Genomic DNA, 25,829 nt, shown 5'->3' with positions numbered 1-25,829 from the left:
TTTTTTCTTGCAAAGTCTCATATTCCACTAACTTGTGACAAAAAATTTAAAATTCCAGGAACTCGCCATGCCCCTCACGGAATACCTTGGGGTGTCTTCTTTCAAAAATGGGGTCACTTGTGGGGTAGTTATACTGCCCTGGCAATTTAGGGGCCCAAATGTGTGAGAAGTACTTTGCAATCAAAATCTGTAAAAAAAATGGCCGGTGAAATCCTAAAGGTGCATTTTGGAATATGTGCCCCTTTGCCCACCTAGGCTGCAAAAAAGTGTGACACATCTGGTATCGCCGTACTCAGGAGAAGTTGGGCAATGTGTTTTGGGGTGTCATTTTACATATACCCATGCTGGGTGAGATAAATATCTTGGTCAAATGCCAACTTTGTATAAAAAAATGGGAAAAGTTGTCTTTTGCCAAGATATTTCTCTCACCCAGCATGGGTATATGTAAAATGACACCCCAAAACACATTCCCCAACTTCTCCTGAGTACGGCGATACCAGATGTGTGTCACTTTTTTGCCGCCTAGGTGGGCAAAGGGGCACATATTCCAAAGAGCACCTTTCGGATTTCACAGGCCATTTTTTACACATTTTGATTGCAAAGTACTTCTCACACATTTGGGCCCCTAAATTGCCAGGGCAGTATAACTTCCCCACAAGTGACCCCATTTTGGAAAGAAGACACCCCAAGGTATTTCGTGATGGGCATAGTGAGTTCATGGAAGTTTTTATTTTTTGTCACAAGTTAGTGGAATATGAGACTTTGTAAGAAAAAAAAATTAAAAAAAATAAATCATCATTTTCCGCTAACTTGTGACAAAAAATAAAAAGTTCTATGAACTCACTATGCCCATCAGCGAATACCTTAGGGTGTCTACTTTCCGAAATGGGGTCATTTGTGGGGGGTTTCTACTGTTTGGGCATTGTAGAACCTCAGAAAACATGACAGGTGCTCAGAAAGTCAGAGCTGCTTCAAAAAGCTAAAGTTTTTTACCCAAACATTTTTTTTTAATCAAAGACATGTAGAACAATAAATTTAGCTAAAAATGTATACATGGATGTCGTTTTTTTTGCAAAATTTTACAACTGAAAGTAAAAAATGTCATTTTTTTTCAAAAAAATCGTTAAATTTCGATTAATAACAAAAAAAGTGAAAATGTCAGCAGCAATGAAATACCACCAAATGAAAGCTCTATTAGTGAGAAGAAAAGGAGGTAAAATTAATTTGGGTGGTAAGTTGCATGACCGAGCAATAAACCACTAAAGTTGTGGAGTGCCGATTTGTAAAAAAGGGCCTGGTCACTAGGGGGGTATAAACCTGTGGTCCTTAAGTGGTTAACTGGGTTGTCTCACTTTGGCAAATGGCATTTATTATGTAGGGGAAGTTATTACAAGGCACTTACTAATGTATTGTTATTACCATATTGCTGGCTGGATTCATATTTCCATCACATTATACACTGTTCGTTTCCATAGTTACGACCATTCTGCAATCCAGCAGTGGTAGTCATGCTTGCACACTATATCTGAAAAAGCAATAGTCTGTATGCAGTGCCATGGTCCCGGCCACCAGAGAAGCCAGCACTTTTTCCTATAGTGTACAAGAACGACCACCACTAATGGATTGCAGGGTGGTCGTAACCATGGTAACAAATAGTGTGTAATTTGATGGAAAAATGATTTCAGACAGCAAAGGAAGCAATATGGACAATCACAATACATTAGTAAGTAGCTTGTATTACCTTCCTCTACATGATAAATGCTAATTGCTGAAGTGAGACAAGCACTTTAAATAATATGTTCTCTGGCGGACATGTTCAGTTCAGAATTAAAGCTCCTACAATTTAGCAGGAGCAGGTTGGAACCCCGAGAAGACAGAAGCGATTTATTACCAATTCTGCCTTCCCCTTTGCTTGGCGCATAGCACAAGCGGCTGTGCCGTGTGATTGGAGGTTGTCTTGGGCAGAGAAGAGCGTCAGGGTCTTGGCAGACGATTATCAGCTGAGCCTTATACAATGGGATTGTTTTCCCCTGTAAGGAGCCTTCACATGCGGCAAATTTTGTAGCAGAAAATTCTGCAACTGAAAATCTGTTCCATTCACCTTAATGGGGTTTGCAGAAATCATGTGCTTGCCGCCCCATTCAAGTGATTTTCAGTTGAGGAATTTTCTGCCACAAGATCTGCCACGTGTGAAGGCACCCTAAGGCCACTTTGACATGAGCGAGTTTTCCGCGCCGTTGCAATGCGTGACGTGGACGCATAGCACCCGCACTGATTCCTGACCCATTCAATTTCACGCATCCGTTCTGTGTTGCTTGAAAAACGCAGCATGTTCTATATTCAGCGTTTTTCACTCAGCCATAGAAGTGAACTGACTCCCGTGGGCATGATCAATACCGCTCCACTATATGGCCTGCTCACGGAATGTATATCTCGGAGGGCATACGGTTGTGGGCAAGAAGCCTAAGGGAAATATCTGCACCTGTTCTGTGTTTAGAGCCACGCCTGTTCACATAAGATTATATATATTAAAACTATTGATATAAAATAGGGATCTCATTTTAATAATTTATTTTTGTGTCAGTTTGCATATTTAAAAAAAATAAGCAGTTGTAGTGAAGTTCAACTTTTTTTTTAACTTTTTTGCTGTTTTCCCCAAATAAAACTAAAAAAGAAATACAAATTGCAAAAAAAAACATATTAATAAAAAGTCCTAGGTGTCATGTAAAAGAACATCTCAAAAATTATTCTGGTAGTCCAACAAATAAAAGAAAGTACAACCTTTAAACCACCACATGTGCGAAATCACAAAAAAATAAAGGCCTTTCTGGGCCTGGTGATTAAAGGGTTAGACATTTTTTGTTTCTTTATTATTTGTGTTGGAAATTGCTCCATTTCAGTAAATAATTTTTTCCAGTTTTCCTACAGAGGTTTGATGCCGGTTCTTAGCAGACCTCTTAACTTTCCAGCTCTATCCCTGGCACGGCTTTCGAAGTGCTGGGACTGCACCTTCACAGAGAACGTGACAAACATTTGTGATCTCCAGTTCTAAAGGGATTTTCCTTTGCTCCAAGTGTTAAAATAACGCTGTAGCTAGAATGTATGCTGTTGTCTGCCAGCACTCGCTGCCAGTTTTTCCATGTAGATTTTAAAGGTCCTAAGCAATAAGGGAAATAATGCACAGTCTGAACTGGAGGGATAGATGCAGCACGTCTAAAGGTCTGTGTGTATTTTCTGTTATTGTGTGTTCTTCTACTGTTGTGTACTGTGACATAACCTAACAAGTGACCACAAGAGTCCATCAGATGTGCATGGTCATTGAATTATGATCAGAAAGACATCTATGAAAAATGTGGGTTGAAATAGGGCACAGTGTCTGTTGAATTTTCGGGTTTCTTACCAGATGTTCACATCAGAGTTCAGCCCTTCCTAGGTTTCCTGCATGCACAGCTTTTGTCTCTGCTTCGAAAATGTTCCTCTGATCGGAAACCTACGGTAATCGATCCTATTATAGTCTATGTGGTCCGTAGGCTCCGTTTGGCTCCTTTATGTGCCAAATCTATAACGGAGCAGGAGAATGTAAAGGCTAAATGCTGATGTGAACTCAGCCTCAGGCTACATTCACACAAACGTGGTGTTTTGCAGATCCGGACACTGGCCCAGGTTCTGCAATTTGCAGGACCGCACATGCCTCGGCTATCATAGAAAATGCCTATTTTTGTCCGCAGTTACAGACAAGAATAGGACATGTTCTATTTATTTTTATTTTTTTGTGGGGCTGCGGCCCCATAGAAATGAATGGGTCCGCACCCGTTCTGCAAAATTGTGGAACGGATGCGGACTCATTCATACGGCCTTGTGAATGTAGCCTTAGTTCCAATCTCCCAGCAGCTTAGTGGACTTTATCTTCTATTCTAACAGAACATATCCATGGCTTCTTAGAGTAGACAAGAGTGACAGGAGGGACCTTTTGAATGGTTCATTTGTATGCATTAATAAAGCCATTCCACACAAATTTGACTTATTTCCCAAGACCGCATTTTTATAAACTTCGTGCCCAGTCTCTCGAAGTCCTGGCTAAGAGCGCATCTTTTATTTATTCTTCTTGGCACTTGTCAGTCTTTTGCCGGTCAAGTATTAGAGAGCGGATTATTGTCCTACACGTCCAGATAAACAAAATCCAGCTCACCGTATCTTGATAACCCCTCATCCACAGAACAAACCAGACGTCAACAATAAGAAAGAAGTTCCAGCACTATAACATAAGTTCGTTGTAATTGCCTTTATTTCCAGTTGTACATTGACACACGTAGGGACACATCCTTTCACTCCTGCACTGTTGATGCCTTTCGAACAATCTTGTTCTTTTTTTTTCCTTAGGTTACAGAAAAAGAAACAATTAAATTCCCAACACGGGACACAATTACATTCAGTTAGCATTAACTGACAGTCAAAGAAGGGAGCTACTTAGCATTATATTATTGTAAGGCCGAATGCACACTGACGTGAGCGGTCCGTGGTATCCCGGCCCTGGCATCCTGCTGAGAGCAGGAGCGCACGGCGTCATTGGTTGCTATGACGCCATGCGCTTCATGTCGCTGCTGTACAGTAATACACTCGTATAGATCATACCAGTGTATTACTGTTAGTGCAGCGGTGGCATGAAGCGCACGGCGTTATAGCAACCAATGACGCCATGCGCTCCTGCTCTCAGCAGGATGCCAGGCCGGGATACCACGGACCGCTCACGGCCGTGTGCATTTGGCCTAAATCTGTATATTCCACTTTCACCCTGTATCCCTAAAATGTAGAAAACAATCTTTATCAGTGACTGACCAGCATTCACACACACATTCATCCGGGCAGCGACCTGCAGACACCTGAGTCATCTCTATGAACTATTCTGACACTGAACTGGCACTCAACCAGAGACCCCAAATCTTTTCAAACCTATCCGGTATACACCTGGCTTCAAAGGTCAGTTTATACATAGTTAGTGTTGCATTAATATGTTGAATCCAGTGAGGTAAGGAAGGACTCTTTGGAGGCTTCCAATTTAGCAGAATGGACTTCCTAGCGTAAAATATTAATAGCCTATACAGTATTTTAGTATATTTGGTAGGAATGATGTCATTAACAAGTCCCAACAGACTTAACTCTGGGGATATAACTGATGGAAGACCCAGTCTAGAATCAAGATATTCATGCACTTCTTTCCAGAAATCTGCGATAACTGGATATTCCCAGATCATGTGCATCAGGGTCCCTCTGCCACTACCACATCTGGTGCAGTTTTCTGATTAGAGTTTATGCATACGTGCCAGACGCACAGGAGTCAAATATACCCTGTGTATCCACTTAGCCTGAATCAACTGATACCGTGCACAAATCACTGTTGATCTCCATGAAGAAACCAGTTCTCTCTTGTGCTGCAAATTATAGGGTTGTGATATCACCCTTCCATTTGGCAAAGGCTTTAGATATAAGCGAAGGTTGATAGGATATTAGTGCCCCGTAAAAGGAAGAAACCATTTTACTCTGATCTACGCATCTGCCAATTTTCTCTACCTCTCCATATTGTAGCTGCAGAGGGCCTCTGCTCCGAATTGTGATGCGCATGCATGCCTCTATTGGAAGAACTTAAAGAGGGATGTACGTGGTAAGTTGTATTCAGCCTGCAGGGCATAGAAGGTCTTAAAACTTCCCTCTTCGTACAATTGGGTGAGGGTATTTAATGCTTCTCTGCAGCCAAAATTCAAAGTCCGGCAAAGAAGAGAGTTCTGGAAGTTTAGGGTTTCTCCATAACTGTAAAACAGGCGACCATATCGCCCTCTGTCTCTCATCCCCTGTCACCACCACAAATGCATTGCATGCCCTAATCACTCCCATCATCAGAGAGGTAAAGTGCTTCACCGGTTATTTGCCCACCCTATACACCAAATTCGTCACTGCCTCGAAAGACCCTATCAAAACCGCCTCCAGTACCACCACAGGGTTGGTTGAATCTGCCTTAATCCACCAGGACTCATAATTCAATTGTGTGGCTATGTAGTATAAATCCATATCTGGGAGAGCCAGACCACCCCTCCCCTAGGGGGCCCGAAGAGTCTCCCTGGCAATGCAGGGTAGCGACCGATTCCACAGGAAGGGGGTCAGCAGACGGTCAAGAGTGAGTGGAATTTTGACAGTACCACAGGGGTTGCCCTATAGAGATAAAGGAGCTTAGGGAGGATAACCATTTTATTTTGAAAATGTTGATTCTTCCTATAAGGGACAAAGGTAGATTTTCCCCAAGCTTTTGTGAGACATTGTTCATCACTGGAGTCACATTAAGTGAGAAGAATTGGGAGGCATCCCTATAAAAACTACCCCCAGGTATGTAAATTTATCTGCTATCTTTAGTAACGAGAGGGAGGACACAGATTGTTCATTAACCTGATCTACCAGGTATAATACTGATTTGCCCCAATTAACCCTTAGCCCTGAGTATGAACCATACTCGTTGACCACCTCCAGCAGAGCCTTGTCCACAACTCCCAAGTATATTAACATGTCGTCCTGCATATAGTGATATTTTTTTCAGAAAGGCCATCAATATCCCAACCCTGTATCCTCGCACTACCCGCTATACGCACAGATAATGGCTCCATTACCCAAGCAAACAAGAGGGGGGACAGTGGACACACCTGTCTAGTGCCCCTTCCCAGTGAGAATGGTTTGGACAAATACCCATTATCTCTTACCCGGGCTCTCGTCTGTAGATAAAGCAAGTGTAGCCACTTAAGAAAATTCTGGGGGATCCCCACTTTCTTTAACACTACCCACATGAAGCTCCATTCGACAGAATCGAATACCTTCTCATTATCTAGTGAGGCGATTTCTTTGCTGCCTGCATTGTCATGGGTAACCTGGAGGTTAGTGAACAGGCGCCTCAAGTTTATATTGGTGGTTTTACCTGGCATGAAACCTGACTGGTCAGTACCAACTATAGATAGCATGACCGATGATAGCCGGATTGCCAAAACCTTAGCCAGGATCTTAGCATCCATGTTTATCAGTGAAATGGGTCGATAAGAACTCCACTGGTCTGGGGGCTTCCCAGCTTTGTGAATCACTACTATTGTAACTTTGTGGAAAGACACGGGCAAAGACCTATGCTCCAATGCATATGTAAATAGTTTACTCAGCCTTTAGCTAACCTCCTCAAACTGAAATTTATACCACTTAAACGGAAAGCCATCTGGACCAGGGGTCTTCCCCATTGCCATAGAAAGGATGGCTGTTTGGATATCCGTTGAAGTAATGAGGGCATCCAGTACCTGTTTCTCTGACTGAGTTAAGGAGGGGAGAGGAGCATCCTCAAGGAACCCCCCCCCCCCCAATTCCTCCGATGGTCTCAACATTCTAGAGGAGTAAATAGTATTTAAAAAATTGTTCACATATAGCCTCTGGAGTAGTAACCATCTCGCCTATCTCATTCCTGACCACTGCTACCACTGTCTGTGGGGTCTCTGTCTTCGCCAAATATGCCAAGGCTCTGCCTCTCCTGTAACCCTGGACTGTTTTTGTGCTAACACATGTTTTTGCCTGTATTCCGTCAAATGCAAGGTGTACACCCTCTGAAGCTGAGAGCCATACTGCCTCATGTTCTTCTGTGGCGTTGGTAGTGTAGGCCTCTTCCAGAATTACCAATTTCTCCTTAAGCTTTTTACGTGTGGAGATTAGTTTAGCTCTATGTGTTGCTATTGCTACAAGCAGGAATCCCCTCATAACTGCCTTACACGTATCCCATTCTGTCAACGGATTGGAGGAGCCTGTGTTGATTTCCCAAAACTCCGCTATTTCCTCCCTGCATTTCTTTTTCGCTGGAAGCACCATCAACCAAGCAGGATTTGGGCGCCAGCAAGTGAGTGGACGGCGTAATGGCTGGTTAAGGATCATCTGAAGTGGGGCATGGTTAGAAATACCCTGAGGTAGATACTTAGCTGCCTTTACCCACGCAAGTCCCGCCTGATTTAGCAAATGCCAGGTCTATACGCGATAGAACAATCTCGTTCTTAATCGTTACGATTAAGAACGAGATTGAAACTCATCAACGGTGCATGAGTGAAAGGATGTGTCAATGTACAACTGGAAATAAAGGCAATTACAACAAACTTATGTTATAGTGCTGGAACTTCTTTCTTTTTATTGTCCTACACACATTTGAATAACGGCTGGCTTCTTGTGGAATATCATGTAGAGTGAATAGTGCAGAGTCTGTAATGCTCCAGAGTGTGTGTTGTCATTTATTAATTGATCATCGTTTTGGTCTGTTTCAGAAAGAAGACACGGTTCAATGTGCAAACCTTCCCCATCCCCAGCTTCTCCCTCCAACACCAGAGCATCACTCGTACAAATGAAAGCAAAAACCTGTATCAGCAGCCATAACCCTGTCAACAGTAACTCAAAGCCATTCAGAGCGCCCAAAGACAATCTACTTACCTCCAACAACAAGCAACACGCGGTGTTCTCTTCAAAAGTATCAAGAGACAAACCATGGTATGTAACGGAAATGCAGATGAGAGATGTTGCTGTTATAAGATATTTTTTGTATATTTAAAGTGACTATCCAATTCAAGCAAAAAAACAAAACACATCTTACTGAGGATCAAACTTTTTAACTGGTGCCCTCCATCTTTTTTTTTTTTTTTTTTGCAGATATGCCAATTCTTGGGTTCCTTTTCTGCCATCCACGATGGCCACACAGCCTTTTATACTCCCTGTACATTGATGGTCCAAGGTGCTTTCTACTTGTCCAGCCATGCTGTTGGATTGGCTAGCACTGTTCACATTAGCAGTGCTGGCTAATCCAAGGATAGCAGGAAGTGTCTTGGGCTACCAAATGCACAGTATGGGTCATGTAGCCTGAGATGCGGTGTGGCCTTCTAAAAGGAGCCTGAGAATTGGCAGATCTGCAGCTAAAAAGAGGAAAAGGATGTCACCAGGTAAGTGTTCTCTTTTTTCCTGAGCCGGAGGATCACTTTAAATACCACATATAAATCCCAGTATTCCACTGGTTTGTAGCCTTCTTATATAAGAGTCACCGTTTTGTGACCAAAGCAGTGAAAGGAGGTCTGATCACAATGTTGATTCCTTATAAAGTGTTTGTGTATAGCAGAACATGACTGGATTGACATTGGCCTCTTTGATGACCTTGCGTAAAAAAACTGTATGCGTAGATTGCAATAACACTGGTTATTGTTGAAGATAACACTATAATAATAAGTCTATGCGGCATTTCCTAGTACCGTGTATGCCTGATAAGTTTGTAGATGTTTCTACTATAATTCAACGTGTTATTAAATTTCATGTTGTATCTACTAAAACATTAAATGGCTGTTTCACAAGTTATACCCGCCATAAACATGTGGTTAACAGTGTGGCTTCAGACTGCACTGCTTTGCAGACAGTGTTGTTGGGGCAGCCAGATTCCCACACTGGGGGTCATTTATCAGTCTGTTTTTTAGAGTGCGATTAGACCGGTGTAGTGGATTAGCCGGGTCATTGTTTTGCATAGTATTTATAAAGAGCTTCACAGCAGGTAGTGAATTAGACGACACATCTTTGTATTCGTCAGGGCGCAGGTGGATCATGTGCAATTAGACTACTCGTTGGTCAACTCACAAATTAGGTGCAAAAGTGCAGTGAAAAAAGTCAAATATTAGATGTAAAAATCCCAGCCATATGCGTATGTTTGTGAAAGGAGCACGTCTACCAGAAGGTGCGACTTTTTAAATAAAATTGTCGCACTGCCCCACACAAAGCTGACAAAAGAACTAAGCCGCCCCTGGAGTAGAGTAAAAATTAGAATGTTTTTGTGCCTGATTCATGCATAAAAAAGAGCACCTACATAATTTGACCGAAAAATATGAGGGGAAAAAAAACTGAATTAGTTTAAAACTGAAAATTGGCAAACGAGGTGCAAATGCTTTCAAAACAGGCGCACTTTCATTAGCAAATGTCTAATATATTAATTATTAGACTAAAACAGGTGCAAAAAATGACCCCCAATATTGTTGTCTATAGAGGGAGGCAAACATTTTTCCTATCTCGATTATCAGGAATTAGTTCATGCTTTTACTCAAACCATGTTGCAAATGTGGGTAGATGTGACATGCTCATTGTGGTGGCCTTTTATGATGATACTAGCAAGGCCCCATGCAGACGAGCGTTCCTCCCGCAGCTCCTGGCCTGACCTTCCTGCACTGCCGGGGGTCACATAGCATTATATTGATTTATGATGCTATGTAACCCTTACAGTTCTGAGATGTATTGGATAACACTGGCATAATGCTGCCAGTGTTACCCAATACGTTCCAGAACTGTAAGGGTTACATATCATCATAAATCAATATAATGCTATGTGAATCCCGTCAGTGCTGGGAGGTCAGGACGGGTGCTGTGATGCGGACTCCCTGCGGGAGGAACGCTTGTCTGCAAGGGGCCCAAGGGTACAGTGGGGAAAATAAGTATTTGATACATAATGTAGATTGTAGGCACTCCACTATCTGAAGGCATACAGAACCCTCCAAATTATATCAATAGAGCAGCATTTATTAAACTAAAAACACACAATATACAGTTACAAATTCCTCACTAGCGTCAGTCCGGATATCCTACCTAATATATACACATTGGGTCATTGTAGTATCCTGAATTCAAGAGCGAACACCCAGCTCTCTATGGTAATGATGGTCCGCTATTGTTGGCTGAATGAGCCAAAAAAAAGTGTCTGAATGTTGGCTCACAAGTTCACCACCACAACCCACATCAATATAGCAGATTCATAAAAATAACAATAAAATTAATAAAAAGCAATAAAATAAAAACACATACGTTTATGATCATAAGATCAAGCAGAACGATTTCCTATTTAGTTTCGATTAAATATAGGGTATTAAAATTGAATATAAATTCCACCTTCAAAAGGCAAACAAAAAGCAGTTCGGATAATAATAGTTTAAGAATGTTCCGCTGTTTAATCAATTGAGATATGTCATCAATTACTGATGTATTTGTTGCAGACTGATGCTATAGTTCACTTAAGCACTTTGAACTTATCGGCAGCAACGTTGCAGTCCTTTTTTGCGGATGGTTAATTATATAATTCAACAACAGAGCTATAATAGATTAATACTTTTTTCATCCACCAGGCCCAGTATAGCGGAATACAAAATGAATATGATGGGCAGGGTGTAGCTGAATACAAGATGTAGCAGATCAGTATAGCTGAATATAAGATTGATGTGGCAGATTCCGTATAGCTGAGCACAAAGTTGGTATAATATACTCAGTACAAAGTTAATGTGGCAAGCTTTAATACAGCTGAGTATAAAGTTACTACAGTGGACTCAGTATAGCTGAGTACAAAATAGGATTTGCAATTGTGACAGTTCAGAACAAATATAGGAGCGCTTGAATATAATGGTATGTACGTTACCACTCCTTGGAAGCCCGCTATGTTACAGGAGTCTCTGCTTTGCGGCGGCTGGGCACAGTCCGTTCGCCAATACTGCGTCCCACGTGATCGGGTGCTGATTCTTGACTGGTCGTGGGGGTACGGAGTGTACAGCTTGAATAGGAGCGGATCTGTAGTTTGTTATGCGAGGTTCAGATAGGTCATCATCCAATAAAAGGGATAGCGATCTGTACTTTGATCTTTGGATCCTCCGAATCTTGTGCTGCCATTTATAAAACAAAACACGTTTCGGAGCTTCTGGCTCCTTCCTCAGTGGTTGGCAGCTTGCTTTTTCTTAGTCCTTTTTGAAGGAAAATGGGTTAATTGGGGGTGGAAATGCGAAGAAGGTGGTCACATATGGAAAACCCAAACTGGATTATTAATAAACCATAAACAATCCTAAAAAACTTCGAACACATATCATATGATATCTTTCTATAGGCGTCAATATATTTATACGTATGCATCAAAATTATTCCAAAAGTAAAATAAAGTCTGAAAAAATCAGAAGGCAGAAAAAACCGCACCTGCGGTTTTGATGCAATTTTGATGCGTTTTTAATAAATCTTCCTGTCTTAACTTCTAAAATTCATTTCTGTATACTGCTATGTTATATATAGTGTCTTTTTTATTATTATTAGTGTTGAGCAAACTTGTGTTTTAAGTTCGGCGTCGGGTTATCGAAGTATCCCATTATGGATTCCGCTACCACGGACCATAACGGAATTTAGAATCCATAACGGGATACTTCGATAACCTGAACCCGAACTTTAGACGCTGAACTTGACACAAGTTCTCTCAAGACTAATTATTATATATAGTGTCTTTTATTTTATTTTTATTATTATTATTATTATTTTCTACTTTTTTCTTTCTCTTTTTGTTCTTTTCCTTTTCCAGAAATGGAACTTGGAGACCACAAGTTAGATGAAGAAATGAAGGGGGCGGGGGCCTACCTAGGAGGGAAGATCGAGGTGCTGGTAGACAGCCGGACCTCGATGTTTTGTCCCAGATCGGCACCCGTCCCAAAATCATAGGAAGCTAATTAGTTCCATTTAAGTATTTAGGCCAGCTGGGATTATGGTATCAAATTCAAATATTCTTCTCGATTCTACTCTGGACATGTTTACTATATGGTTACCACCTCTCCATTGTTTTCTGACTCGTTAAAAAGCAACAAAGGAGAAATGGGAAGGATCTTTATTGTCATAATCTTTGAAATGTTTTGACAATGGATGTTGTTCAAATCCTTTTTTTATATTCGCGATGTGTTCACCTATCCTTTTCTTAAATACTCGTTTAGTTCTGCCTATGTATTGTTTACGACAAGAACATTGCAACATATAAATGACATCTGTCGAATCACATGTAAGATGATCTTTAATCTGTAGTTGGTGAGTATTTTGTGTGGACTGGATTACTGTAGTTTTCTTAGGGAAATTCAGAATTTTACATTTGTTACATTTTTAAAAACAACTTAAAGATAACCAGTTGGATTTCGCGCCAATATGTTTATTCTTTATAGTAGGTGCGACTTTTATGCCTAAATTTGGCGCCTTCGTGTAAGTGATTTGAGGGTTAATTGTCAAAACGGATCCAATGGTTTTGTCTCTCAAAAGATGATGCCAATGTTTATTAATAATTCTTTTACTTAAGTATTTGATACACTGGCGATTTAGCAAGTTTTCCCACCTACAAAGAATGGAGAGGTGTGTAATTTGTACTGTAGGTACACTTCAACTGTGAGAGACAGAATCTAAAAAGAAATCCAGAAAATCACATGGTATGATTTTTAAATAATTAATTAGCATTTTATTGCACGAAATAAGTAGATAATACAATAGAAAAACAGAACTTAATATTTGGTACAGAAACCTTTGTTTGCAATTGCAGAGCTCAGACGTTTCCTGTAGTTCTTGACCAAGTTTGCACACACTGCAGCAGCTATTTTGGCCCACTCCTCCATCAAGATCTTCTCCAGATCTTTCAGGTTTCGGGGCTGTCGCTGGGCTACATTGAGTTCCAGCTCCCTCCAAAGATTTTTGATGAGGTTTAGGTCTGGAGACTGGCTAGGTCACTCCAGGACCTTGAAATGCTTCTTACGGAGCCACTCTTTGTTGCCTTGGTTGTATGTTTCGGGTCATTGTCATGCAGGAAGACCCAGCCACAACCCATCGTCAATGCTCTTACTGAGGGAAGGAGGTTGTTGGCCAAAATCTCACGATTCATCCTCTCCAATATGGTGCAGTCGCCCTGTCCCCTTTGCAGAAAAGCACCCTCAAAGTATGATGTTTCACGTTTGGGATGGTGTTCTTGGGGTTGTACCCATTCTTCTTTTTCCTCCAATCACAGCGAGTGGAGTTGATATTAAAAAGTTCTATTTTGGTCTCATCTCACCACATGACATTCTCCCATGCCTCCTCTGGATCATCCAGATGGTCATTGGTGAACTTCAAACGGGCCTAGACATGTGCTGGCGGGAGCAGGTGGACGTTGCGTGCCCTGCAGTATTTTAATCCATGGTGGCGTAGTGTGTTACTAATGGTAATCTTTGAGACTGTGGTCCCAGCTCTCTTCAGGTCATTGATTAGTTCCTCCGGTGTAGTTCTGGGCTGATTCCTGATCTTTCTCAGAATCATCCTTACCGCACGAGGCGAGATCTTCCGTGGAGCCCCAGACCGAGGAAGATTGACAGTCATCTTGTGTTTCTTCCATTTTCTAATAATTACACCAACAGTCGATGCCTTCTCACCAAGCTGCTTGCCTATTGTCTTGTAGCCAATCCCAGCCTTGTGCAGATCTACAACTTTGTCCCTGATGTCCTTAGACAACTCTTTGGTCTTGACCATGGTGGAGAGGTTGGAGTGTTATTGATTGAGTGAGTGGACAGGTGTCTTTTATACAGGTAACGAGTTCAAACATGTGAAATTAATACAGGTAATGAGTGCAGAGTAGAAGGGCTTCTTAAAGAAAAACTTATGGTAATTTCACACTAGCTTTTTTGTTTTCTGGTATTGAGTTCCGTCCTAGGGGCTCAATACCGGAAAAGAACTGATCAGTTTTACCCTATTGCATTCTGAATGGAGAGCAATCAGTTCAGGATGCATCAGGATGTCTTCAGTTCAGTCTTTTTGACTTTTCAGGACGGAGATAATACTGCAGCATGCTGCGGTTTTATCTCTGTCCAAAATTCACTTGCTGGATTGCCGCATTTTTTCCGGAGACGGATCCGGCATTTCAATGCATTTCAGGATCCTGATCCATCTGACAAATGCCATCAGTTTGCGTCCATATTGCCGGATCCAGCGGGCAGTTCATAAAATGCTAATTAATTATTTAAAATTCATACAATGTGATTTTCTGGATCCCCCCCCCCCCCTTTCCGATTCTGTCTCTCACTGTTGAAGTGTACCCACTATAAAAATTACAGACCTCTCTATTTTTTGTAGGTGGGAAAACTTGCAAAATCACCAGTATATCAAATACATATTTTCCGCACTGTATGTTTACATGTGTTAGTTTTGCTAGACATGTACTTGTCACAACCAGACAGCTGAGAAGCTCTGACGGAGGCCTTTCAGAACCTCCTCCTTGAGTTTTCTTTGTTGTGCTGTTCAGTTCCTCATCTCGTTAGCCTCTCTCAGCTGTCATGTAGTTCGACTGATTGCTTCCCTTTAAATTCCTCCCCATAATGCATTACTGGGCGGCTTATACTTCTTCCTGGAGTGTGTGTGCATGCTGATCCTATTTCCCAGTCTGCTACTAAGTTAAGTGCTGTACATTTATCTGTTATTTTCTGTTTGCTGGATCCCAGGTGACCCTGACTCCCTCCGTGTCTGGTGTAGGGAGCCGGTGGTCGTGTCCCCTCACTATTGTAGGGTGTTCAGGTGTTATATAGTCGAGGTACGTGGATATGCAACCATCCACCTCTGGGATTTTTGCATAGGCTGAGCAGCCAGGGAAAGTGCCAGGTTTTGTGCAGGGGTCTCCCTCTTGGTTCCTTAGCTTTGGATCCAGTGAGTCATATATGCATGTTGCATTGTCTTGTTTCCTGTACACCGTCCGTGACAGTACTTAAATGAGAATCTGTGGGAGAAATCTGACGCAGACACTTGCATTTCTGTCACGAAGGTACAGCAGTTGTTTTGACGGATTAGCATGAGAAACGAGCCCCGTTCGATAGAGCTTTTCCATACAGAATCCTCAAGAACATGCTCCTTCTCATGGATCTTTTTTTTTTTTTTGTGGCAGAAGAAATAGTGGTCAGCTTTTTCTACTGCATGTGAATAGAGCACAATAAATTATTTGCAGTTGACTTCTTATCGTCCTTTCAGTGTGAGAAAGGGAACTTGCTTGATGAATAATTACTCGCTATCTAAATTCAGCTTTATCCATAAAATGATCAGAGTACAATAAATGCTGCCTTTATTATGGCAAAATTAGAAGAAGAAAGCTTTGCTGGCTGAGTTGGAGTGAAGGTCTTGCCAGGATTTGGATGATAAGGATTCAAAGGTTAATGGATGCCATATGGAAAGCTTTACAACAAAAGTTCTATAGTTCATGATTTATCATGGTGATTATGAGATTGCATGGTGTACATCAGACCACTGTGCACCCAAGCTCTGGTCCTTTCTGTGTCCAACCACGCTCTCGCTGCTTTGCCCCTGCCTGGCCCTGAGGGAGAGGCCGACCAAACAAAGGAGATTGGATGTAAAAAGAGCAATGGTGATGCCCTTGTTGCCACAAATTGCATATTGCAAAAAGCGTCTTAACTCTGAAGCGGAGATCAACAAGAGTAAAACAGCTTTTTAGTCAGGTGAACCACAGCTATGGGTAGCTGGTGACAGATTCCCTTTAATAAAATGCAATTCGAGTGAACTTTTCAGTATATGCATCGAATACACAGATTCTCCAAAATATTGGTTCCTTTGTGTCTTGAGAAGAAGTCTGTCTAGACTAAACATTTCTGTAATTCTGCAGAAAGCAGGAGCTCGATGAAGTCCAATTTATTTATCTTGGACAGGCATTGTCCTCTAGAGCTTTTGGCAAGGCTGTTAATTCCAAATTAAACATAGCATAAAACACGTTTCAGGAGGGTAGTCTGAAAAAGGTCAACCATTTAGAACAGTTTTGTTGTATTGCAAGATTTAGACCCATACAACACAGCCGCTAACCTACGAGATGAGCTGTAGTCTCTTACTTTCACACTTGCGGCAGAGGATTCCGGCAGGCAGTTCCATCGCCGGATGTGTCAAAACGTATGCAAACTGATGGCATTTGTCAGACGGATCAGGATTCCAGCAAGTGTTCTGCAATTTTGGACGGAGATAAAACCGCAGCATGCTGCGGTATTATCTCCGTCCTGAAAGGTAAAAAGACTGAACTGATGCATCCTGATGCATACTGAACAGATTGCTCTCCATTCAGAATGCATTAGGATAAAACTGATCAGTTCTTTTCCGGTATCGAGCCCCTAGGACGGAACTTTATGGCAGAAAAGAATAACGCTAGTGTGAAAGTACCCTTATACAACGCATATAAAAAGTCTTCACTTCCTTAGACTTTTTCATTGAATCTTATACTGATCAACATAGAAAAGACTTTAAAGGGGTATTCCCTTATGGGCATTTAGGCATATCTCCAGGATATGCCATACATATCCAGTAGGTGTGCATACCACCTTTGAGACCCGCATCTATCTTGAGAATGGGCCCCATCTTTTGGGTACTCTAAATGGAGAAATGGGCACACACGGGTGATTCTCCATTCACTTCTCTGGGAGTTCCGAAAAATAGCTGAGAAAGCATGCTTAAGCTGGTTTTGGAACTCCCAAATAAGGGAAGGGATGAAGCTGCGCATGAGCAGCCACCTCTCCTTTCTCAGAGGCAGCAAGACAGAGCTCTGTTCTCATGTGGTTATGACAGATGGGAATAACGCTTTAAATATAATGAACACCTTTGGGACCAATTTTTTTATGATTATTATTGCATGTCTTCAGTTGTTCTTTATTGAAACAGTTTTCCTTGTACAGCTTTCACTTTCTGCGTATTTGAAGACTAGCAGGTTCTCTGATTCACAGCGACTCTGTCGTCGAACTGTTCTGCTTGCTTGCTCTATAGTCTCTGACCTCCTGACAGCTCATAAACATTCATTTGCGGTAATTTGTTATCAAACTGAAAAGATCTGAGCCTTCAGAGCAGTTCTCTGACAGAGAGCCTACTTGTCTGCAAATTCATGGAAAGTGAAAGCTGTACATGCAAAACTGTTGAAAATCTTTAATAAAGACCTAGTGAAAAAGGGATTTTTAGCGCAGAATGAGTAGAATCCAGTAATAAAAAATAAAAAAAATTCCTCCAAAGGTGTCTATAGCCTTTGTTGACAGGGGTGTTTGGAGATTTTGCATCTCTGGTAGCCAAGACAATTTTTGCCGTTTTGACATTAATTAAAGGGAACCTGTCACCACGAAATGCAGTGTAATCTGCAGGCAGCATGTTATATAGACCAGGAAGAGCTGAGAAGATTGATCTACACAGTTTATGGGAAAAGATTCAGTAAAACTTGTAATGTATTAATTTAACCCTTTCACTACCAGCACCATACATGTATGGCACTGGAGAGATGGGCATGTCTTATGACCCCATGTATAATGTTACATGCTCTGTGCCCCCCTGCTCTATGCTCCAGTATACAGTGAACTCAGTTATCCAGCAATGCAGTTATGGCCTCTTCAGACCAGCCTGGCATCTACGGAATGTTGCAGGTGGCATGATGAACCCATCGCTCCCACCGCATCAAAACAAAGCTCCGAATGGCAGGGCAGGGAACCAATGGTCCCCTTGTTCTGTCAGCGCTGAGGTGGATGGCCAATTATATCTGCTTCCTGTGGACGCAGAAACCAGTGTAGGCGTGCCTGAAAACCAGGTGAATTGACCTGGTGACTAGGTGTCCAAGAGAGGAGACTGTCTGGTGCCTCCTTCAGGAGTAAAGGGTGATGCGCCCTGTCCGGCCACACAGGTCTTACACCCCTAAGGCCAGCCCTGATAGGGGTCATCACTTTGATGAAATATCAATTTTGCTTTCCTTTCACACTTGTGGCAGAGGATTCCGGCAGGCATTTCTGTCGCCGGACGCAAACTGATGGCATTTGTCAGACGGATCCGGATGCGGATTTGTGTGACAAATGTATTGCAATACCGGATCCGTCTCTCCGGTGTCATTCGGAAAAACTGATCCAGTATTAATTTATTTTATTTTTTTACATTTTTAAAGGTCTGCACATTAATGTAAATTAATGCCAGATCCGGCATTCCGGCAAGTGTTCAGTATTTTTGTCCGGAGATAAAACTGCAGCATGTTCCGGTATTTTCTCCGTCCAAAAAACATAAAAGGGACTGAACGTAAAATGCATTAGGATAAAACTGATCAGTTTTTTTCCGGTATAGAACCCCTGTGACGGAACTCTATACCGGAAAACAAAAACGCTAGTGTGAAAGTACCCTAAGACTGCGGCAGGTTTTCTTCCAGGATTTGCTTTTATTTTGTAGCATTTATTTATTTATTTTACCTTACAGGGCCAGCGGTAGAAAAGCATCCCCAAAGCATGATACTGTTCACCGCCATGTTTTATGGTGGGTATAGTGTGGTGTGCAGTGCTGGGTTTGCACCAAATGTAGCATGGGATTTTGTTGGAAAGCATTCTATTTTTTTTTTTTTCTATTTCATTCCAGAGTTTTGCACTTGCATTTTGGACTTTGTAGTTATGAGTTTTTTATCTTTTTTTTCTTATTAATCAGTGTTTTTTTATGTTCTATTTTGCAGTCCGCAAATCATGGATACCACCCTTGTGCGTTCTGCATTTTGTCATTCACATGTCTCACCCTATATTAAAAATGCCAATTCTTGTCCACATAATGGACAAGAATAGGACATGTTCTATCTCATTTCTGCAATGGACACATGGATGTGGACAGCACACAGTGTAAATGTAATGATGACATATCATCCGTATATATGCTTGAGAAAGACCACTGATCAGATACCGATGACCTCGCCTGAGGATACATCAATATATTTTACCGGATAACCCCTTTAAGCAGCAGTCTGTCTTTACCAGCTTAGGACTTGTTCATAACAGCATTGTGTTTTCCATCAGATGGGCAGATAAACTTTAAAACAAACCTGATTTTTTTTTTTATCCTTATTTGCTTCAACTGGTTATTTTAAGTATCATTTTTTTTTTTTTTTTTTTAAAGGGAACCTGTCATGTGGATATTTGATTATAATCTAATTATATACAATCATTAACTACTAAAAGTGTCTTAGATGTATTCACTTACTGCTGTGACAGATGGCTACCTCATAATATACACACAAAGATGCCGCATCTAATGAGCTGATTTGAGTCCAGCGTTTATTTAATTCGGAGCTATAGCCACTCCCCTGCCCACCTGCTGCTGATTCATATGGAAAATAACTGTCAATCAGCAGCAGGGGGGCGGGGAGAGTCAGGAGCTCATGAATATTCAGGACTCATCATTTTCAGCTGGAGCTTTTCAATACAAGATGTTGGCAGATTGACTGGGTCAATTAAAGGAAGTGAACCAGCATTTTGCTAAGAGAACCAGTCACTTATTTATGTTGCCCCTAGTTAGGACACCATAAAACTGGTGACAGGTTCCCTTTAACATTGAAATCAATTAATGATAGCAATGGAATATGTTCCGTTTGTCTGATCGGTCATTCATTCCAACCATTTAATGGAGCCGATTTTTATTTTTCATTTTATTTTCCTGTGGCAGCTGTGGCAGAAAAAAAATATGGAAAACACAACTTTCCTGTGAACAAGACCTTATCCATAACAGTTTGCAACACCTTCTGAGTTTTCTAGGGTTTGTTGCAGAGGCATATTTTGAATCATGCAATTCAATAATGCAAATTCAGTAATACGGCCCCACCTACCATGTGTCATCGATAATTCTGGTGCCTTTCTATGTGGAACCCCTAATAGCTGCACCCCTAGTTTTTTGGTTACTTCCCATGTCCACATGGCATAGAGATAATTTTGAAGCCAGCATGTTTTGTCAAAATTGCAACTGCCATATTAGTTTTAAATAGTTTTTATTTGTTCCCCCCTTCCCAAAGATTACCTTAAAGGGGTTGGCCAACTTTTTAACTATTTGTTGGTCACCGTCACAGCACAGGCTCTGTGGAAGGAAGCAAACTTACCAGCCTCTCAGTTCCGCCTCCATTGGTCCACCTCTGAAATCTCTGCACTCCACTCACCAGTTGTCATCCTCTGGAATAGATAGTGTGCTGCTGCTTCAGCCAATGACTAGCCACAGTGGTGACTGCAAAACGGTACATAGCCCAGTGACTTGCGGCTCAACTTAAGGCTAAATTCACACGAATGCAATTTCCATCTGATCCACATTTTTTGCGGATCGCACGTGGAGCCATTAATTCCTATGGGGCTACCAAAAATGCGGCCAGCACACAGATGTCATCTATATACTGTGCACATCCATGCGGCTGTGTCGCAAAAAATAGAGTAAGCCCTATTCTTCTCCACTTTGCGGACATGAAAAGGCATTTTTACAATGGGGCTCGTGAAAAGTGCAGGATGCTCGTGGACCACATCTGTATTTTGCGGATCGGCGATTTGTGGGCTGCAAATGGATACTTTTGTGTGAATGTAGCCTAAATGTCAACCCAGCCTTGAGGTTTCCGGCAATAAACTTCATCAGCACTTGGTTTGTACAGATTATATTATTTATTAAGATAAGTATCTAAGAAATGTATCCATATGTACAAATAAGAGGAAATATAAGTGTTTTAGTTCAGAGTTTTGGGGCTTGTTTTGAGATTAGTATATCTGACTTTCTATAAAAAACAAACATACTAAATTGCCGTTAACATATTGTACTAGGGTACAGTTCCCAGTGGAGTCTTGTCTCTTCCTTTCGGTGGCCTGCCTTCTGATCTGTGCTGTGTATTTGTTGTGGAATTGCCTGGTAACATGTAAGCCTAATTTATGATGAAGGGGTTTGGCACTTCCTACTGTACCTGATCACATTACAGGCAACAGAGAATAAGCCGCTAGGTGGCTGCTCAGATCTCTCTTTACAGTATACATTGGAACTGCCAAGCGGCAAGGTAGATTATACGTCCCCATTCCTTTCAATTTGGGGAAAGCTGAATCAAGCAATTTTTTTCACATAAGTAACAGAAAAGCCTAAAATGGCTCGTATGTAAACCATGGCTTGTTTTGATGATTAATATTGTATTCTTAACCTGACTATTCAGTTTTGCAACATTCATTTTTATGTATGATTATCATTATAACTTCTGGGTCAGTACGATTACAACTTGTAGTTTTAACTGATATCAATTTGGGGTACAGAACACTTTTAATAGCTTTTTATTCTGTTTTTTTGGTGGCAAACAAGCAAAAAACGGCAACTTTGGCAAAAAAAATGTTTTGTGTGTTTACAGCATGAGATGATTTACATAATAATTATGTAGAGCAGGTTTTTACAAATGCAGCAATACCAGATATGCGGAGGGTATTTTATTTTTGCTATTTTTTCCACTAAAAATAAAAAAGGTGTATGTTTTTAACTTAACATATTTTTCACTTTATAAGACCCACTTTTTCATGCTCACATGTGCCCCCAGAATTGTGCGTCCTTCAGTCGTAATGCTCAGATATGTGGGAAGTGATTGGACCTAAGCCTTTTTCTTTTACTAAGTCTGGTGCCCGTGTGGGCCGTCTGGATTGCTCCTCAGGAAGCGCTCCTCACCAACTTAGCAATATTAATGAGGGAGAGAGAACCCATAATGCTGCACCCAAAGGCATTTGTGGAGAGAGGTTCCTGCATTCCACTCCTTAGTCTTGCTATGTGCAGCTATGTGCCCCCTTCACGGTAGTAATTCTCACATGTGCCCCCTTCACAGTAATAATGCTCACTTGTGACCCCTTCACTGTCGTAAAGCCCAGATATGTGTCTTCTTCAGAGTAGTAATGCTCACATGTGCCCCCTCACATTAATAATGGCCAGATATGTGTCCTCTTCACAGCAGTAATGCTCACACGTGCCCCCTTCATGGTAAAAATGCACAGATGTGCCCCTTCACAGAAAAAATGCCCAGATACTTACCCCTTCACAGTAGTAATGCTCAGACGTGCCCTCTCACAGTGTTTGCATTTCTTTCTGGCAAAGCTACCTGGTTCTGGCCCGCAAAATTTATACCATGTCTAGTGCGGCCCTCAGACAAAAAATGGTTGGGCACCACTGGCATAGACTAATGTTCATTAGTATGCAGGAGGTGTGGGGAGCAGTGACTATAGCGTTGGTAGAGCCGGCTGTACTCGCCTCTCCCTGGCCTTCTTCCGAGCATTCACCACATGGGATAAATTACATGATAATTGGTTAGAGCAGGTTGTTACGAATGTGACAATGTCTAAGGGATTTTATTTTCAATGGGGGGAAAAAAAAGGGGATATTTGTAGCTTTGAGTTTTTCTTAATTTACTGTATTTTTAGTTATATAAGATGCACTTTTTCCGCCCAAAAATGGGGGAAAAATGGCAGCATGTCTTATAAAATTAATGCTTCCATTACAGAAGTGTTCATTAGTAGGCAGGAAGCACAGGGAGCAGTGACTGTAGCACCACTAGCGCTGGCTGTACTCATCAACCCCATGTCTTCTTCCAGGCCCCACTTTGCACTGTGTCCTGACTGCGTAGGACGTAGAGCACGAGGCTTGGTGTCATTTGCAAAAATAGAAATAGTACTATTAATGCCATCCTCTATATCAGTAACCCCTTCCCGACATCTGCCGTACATGTATGTCGGGTCTTTAAAGATGGCTCCTGCTCTGGAGCGGAGCCATCGCCATAGCTACCGGGTGCCTGCTGTTTCATACAGTAGACACCTGTGGACATTTAACCCCTAGATGCCGTGGTCAAATGGGACCACGGTATCTGAGAGGCCGAAAACCCAAAAGCGCACACCTCGCTGGCAGGAACTCCTCCCCCCGGGTGGAAGTAATGAGCCTCAGCCTGTAGTAGGCTTCCAGGCTCATTATTTCTGTTGATTGCATGTAGTGGTCCACTTCAGGACCTAAAAATAAAAAACTTAAAATCACCCCCCTTCCCCAAAATAAAAATACTTCATTAAAAAAATCAGAATGGACATCGCCATGTGTGAAAAACCCCATACTATTAAAATATTAAAAAAATATTATCCCGTATGATGAATGGCATAACTGAAAATAAAATATAAATGGGCGATCTGCCATTTTTTTTCATCACTTTATCTTCCAAAAAAATCTAATAGAAAGTGATCAATAATGGTATTACCAAAAACTACAAATCGCCCTGTAAAAAATTAGCCCCCACACATCTCTGTAGACATAACATTAAAATACAAGAAAAACTATACATACGCGGTATTGCCGTAATTGTACTGACCTAGAGAATGAAGACCACAAGTCAGTTTACCGCATAGTGAACGCCGTAAAAACAAAACCCATAAAACTGTGGCGGAATTGTGTTCCAATTCCACCCCATTTAGATTTTTTTTTCTAGCTTTCCACTACATTCCATGCAATATTAAACGGTGACATTAGAAGATGCAGTTTGTTCCACAAAAAACAAGTCCTCATACGGCTATGTGAATGGAAAAGTAAAAAAGTTATGGCTCTGGGAAGACAGGGAGCGGAAAACGCAAAAATGGAAAGTCGCTGCATCAGGAAGGGATTAATAATTTAAATAATAGGGGAACCAGTACTGAACCCTAGGGTACCCCATTTTAAACTGGGGACTATGGAATTGGCAAACTTTGAACAAATCGGTCAAAAGGTTTGTTTCGTGTCCAAATTGATTCAGCCCAAATCCCAAGTTTTCCAGTTGCCCTGAAAGTTGGTGTATGACACTGAGGTCTCTTTGACTCATGTTTTTCTCATTATTGGTGACAGTGGAACTTCTGCATAAGGGAGAGAGCACTGTACAGGTAGGAGGGAATACTTACATTTCCATCCTGCCAGCAGCTGCGCTCCTCTGCTATGTCTGAACCCGCCAGCGGACTGAAGCCACTGGTGGGATCAGACACGGCAAAGGAACGCAGCTGCTGGCAGGATGGAAAGGTAAGCTCTCCTCCCTGGATGCAGTTAAGTGTCTGGGTCATGGAGTCTATAAATGGCTTAATGAGGCACACGGGTGATTAGAGGAGCAAGCACTCAACATCCTACTCCTTTTTGGTAAACATATGTAACAATCAGAAATCAAGTATTTAATTGATAACATGCATAGAGGTCTATTTTACATGCCCCCCTCCCCAGGGTCATACATTTTTTTACATGGATAGAGGAGGATCTATTTCTCTCTTCTTCTTCTTCTTCTTTAATGCAAGACCAATTACCTTACCACCAGAGATATGGCCAGGTGTATGCAGCTCTCACTGAGACCAATTTCTAATGCGTGTCTCAGGATGTATGGTGGCTACCTTTTACAAGAATACCAGGCTCACATCTCTAGCTGCTACACAGCCTCAGATTTAGCCATCAGCAGCGAGGTCATATGAGATACGTCGACTACTAAATTGCCACTCAGCGAGGACTTATATGTCCTTGGCAGAGAAAGGGTTAAAGATAACGTGTCTCATTGAACATGGCGTCAGATCTGCAGACATCATGTTATAGAGCAGTTATGCACTGTGCATACTTAGTAGGACCTCCCACTGGACTCCTAAGCCTGGAAAGAGCAGATATTTAAATGAATCCTTTCCCATAAAACTATATATCCATTTTATTCGACTCCTGAATGTCCAAAATGACAGGTTCCCTTTAAGAGCACAGTGGAGGAAATTTATCAAGACTGGCGTTCCCTTATATCAGTCTCGATCCCCCTGCACTGTAATAAATGCAAATGCCTCTTGTGCAAATGGCCGTCTGTGCGCCAGAGACTCAAGTCTATGCCAGCCAGAGGCTGGCATAGACTTGAGCTATAATCTACCGTAAGTTTCTGTTGTAAGTTGTAGTAAATCCAGCAGGACGTGCCAAGCCCACCACCTGTTCGCAACACTTCGAAAAAGCTCAAGTCACAAATTATGGGGCAAATGTGGTGTGCAACATAATTTGCGACTTTTTTTACAGCATAATAGCTGCGTAAGTAGCTTAATAAATGCACTCAATGGGTTGTCATATAAAATATGAAGGTATACTGAGGCATGTTTTAATTTGGTGCATTTTGTCAATATTTTTCAGTTTCTATAACATTTATATGCCGTGTTATATGTGTGTAGTGAAATATTATGAAATCTGTGTCTGAG

General features: G+C 41.6%; 1 protein-coding gene across 3 annotated transcripts in view; it reads left to right on the top strand.

The window, feature by feature from the left end:
- ATXN7L1 (ataxin 7 like 1) overlaps nucleotides 1-25,829 on the top strand; it is a 117,854-nt gene that overhangs the window by 76,641 nt on the left and 15,384 nt on the right. For all 3 annotated transcript variants that reach the window (XM_044280179.1, XM_044280178.1, XM_044280180.1), the window contains one exon: nucleotides 8,322-8,541. In XM_044280179.1, the coding sequence (XP_044136114.1) occupies nucleotides 8,322-8,541 (220 nt within the window). The remainder of the gene's footprint in view (nucleotides 1-8,321; nucleotides 8,542-25,829) is intronic.

Source organism: Bufo gargarizans, chromosome 2 (genome assembly GCF_014858855.1).
Source record: "Bufo gargarizans isolate SCDJY-AF-19 chromosome 2, ASM1485885v1, whole genome shotgun sequence".
NCBI lineage: Eukaryota > Metazoa > Chordata > Amphibia > Anura > Bufonidae > Bufo > Bufo gargarizans.
Note: the sequence above shows the minus strand (reverse complement) of the source record. Positions and strands in the feature narration are given on the sequence as shown.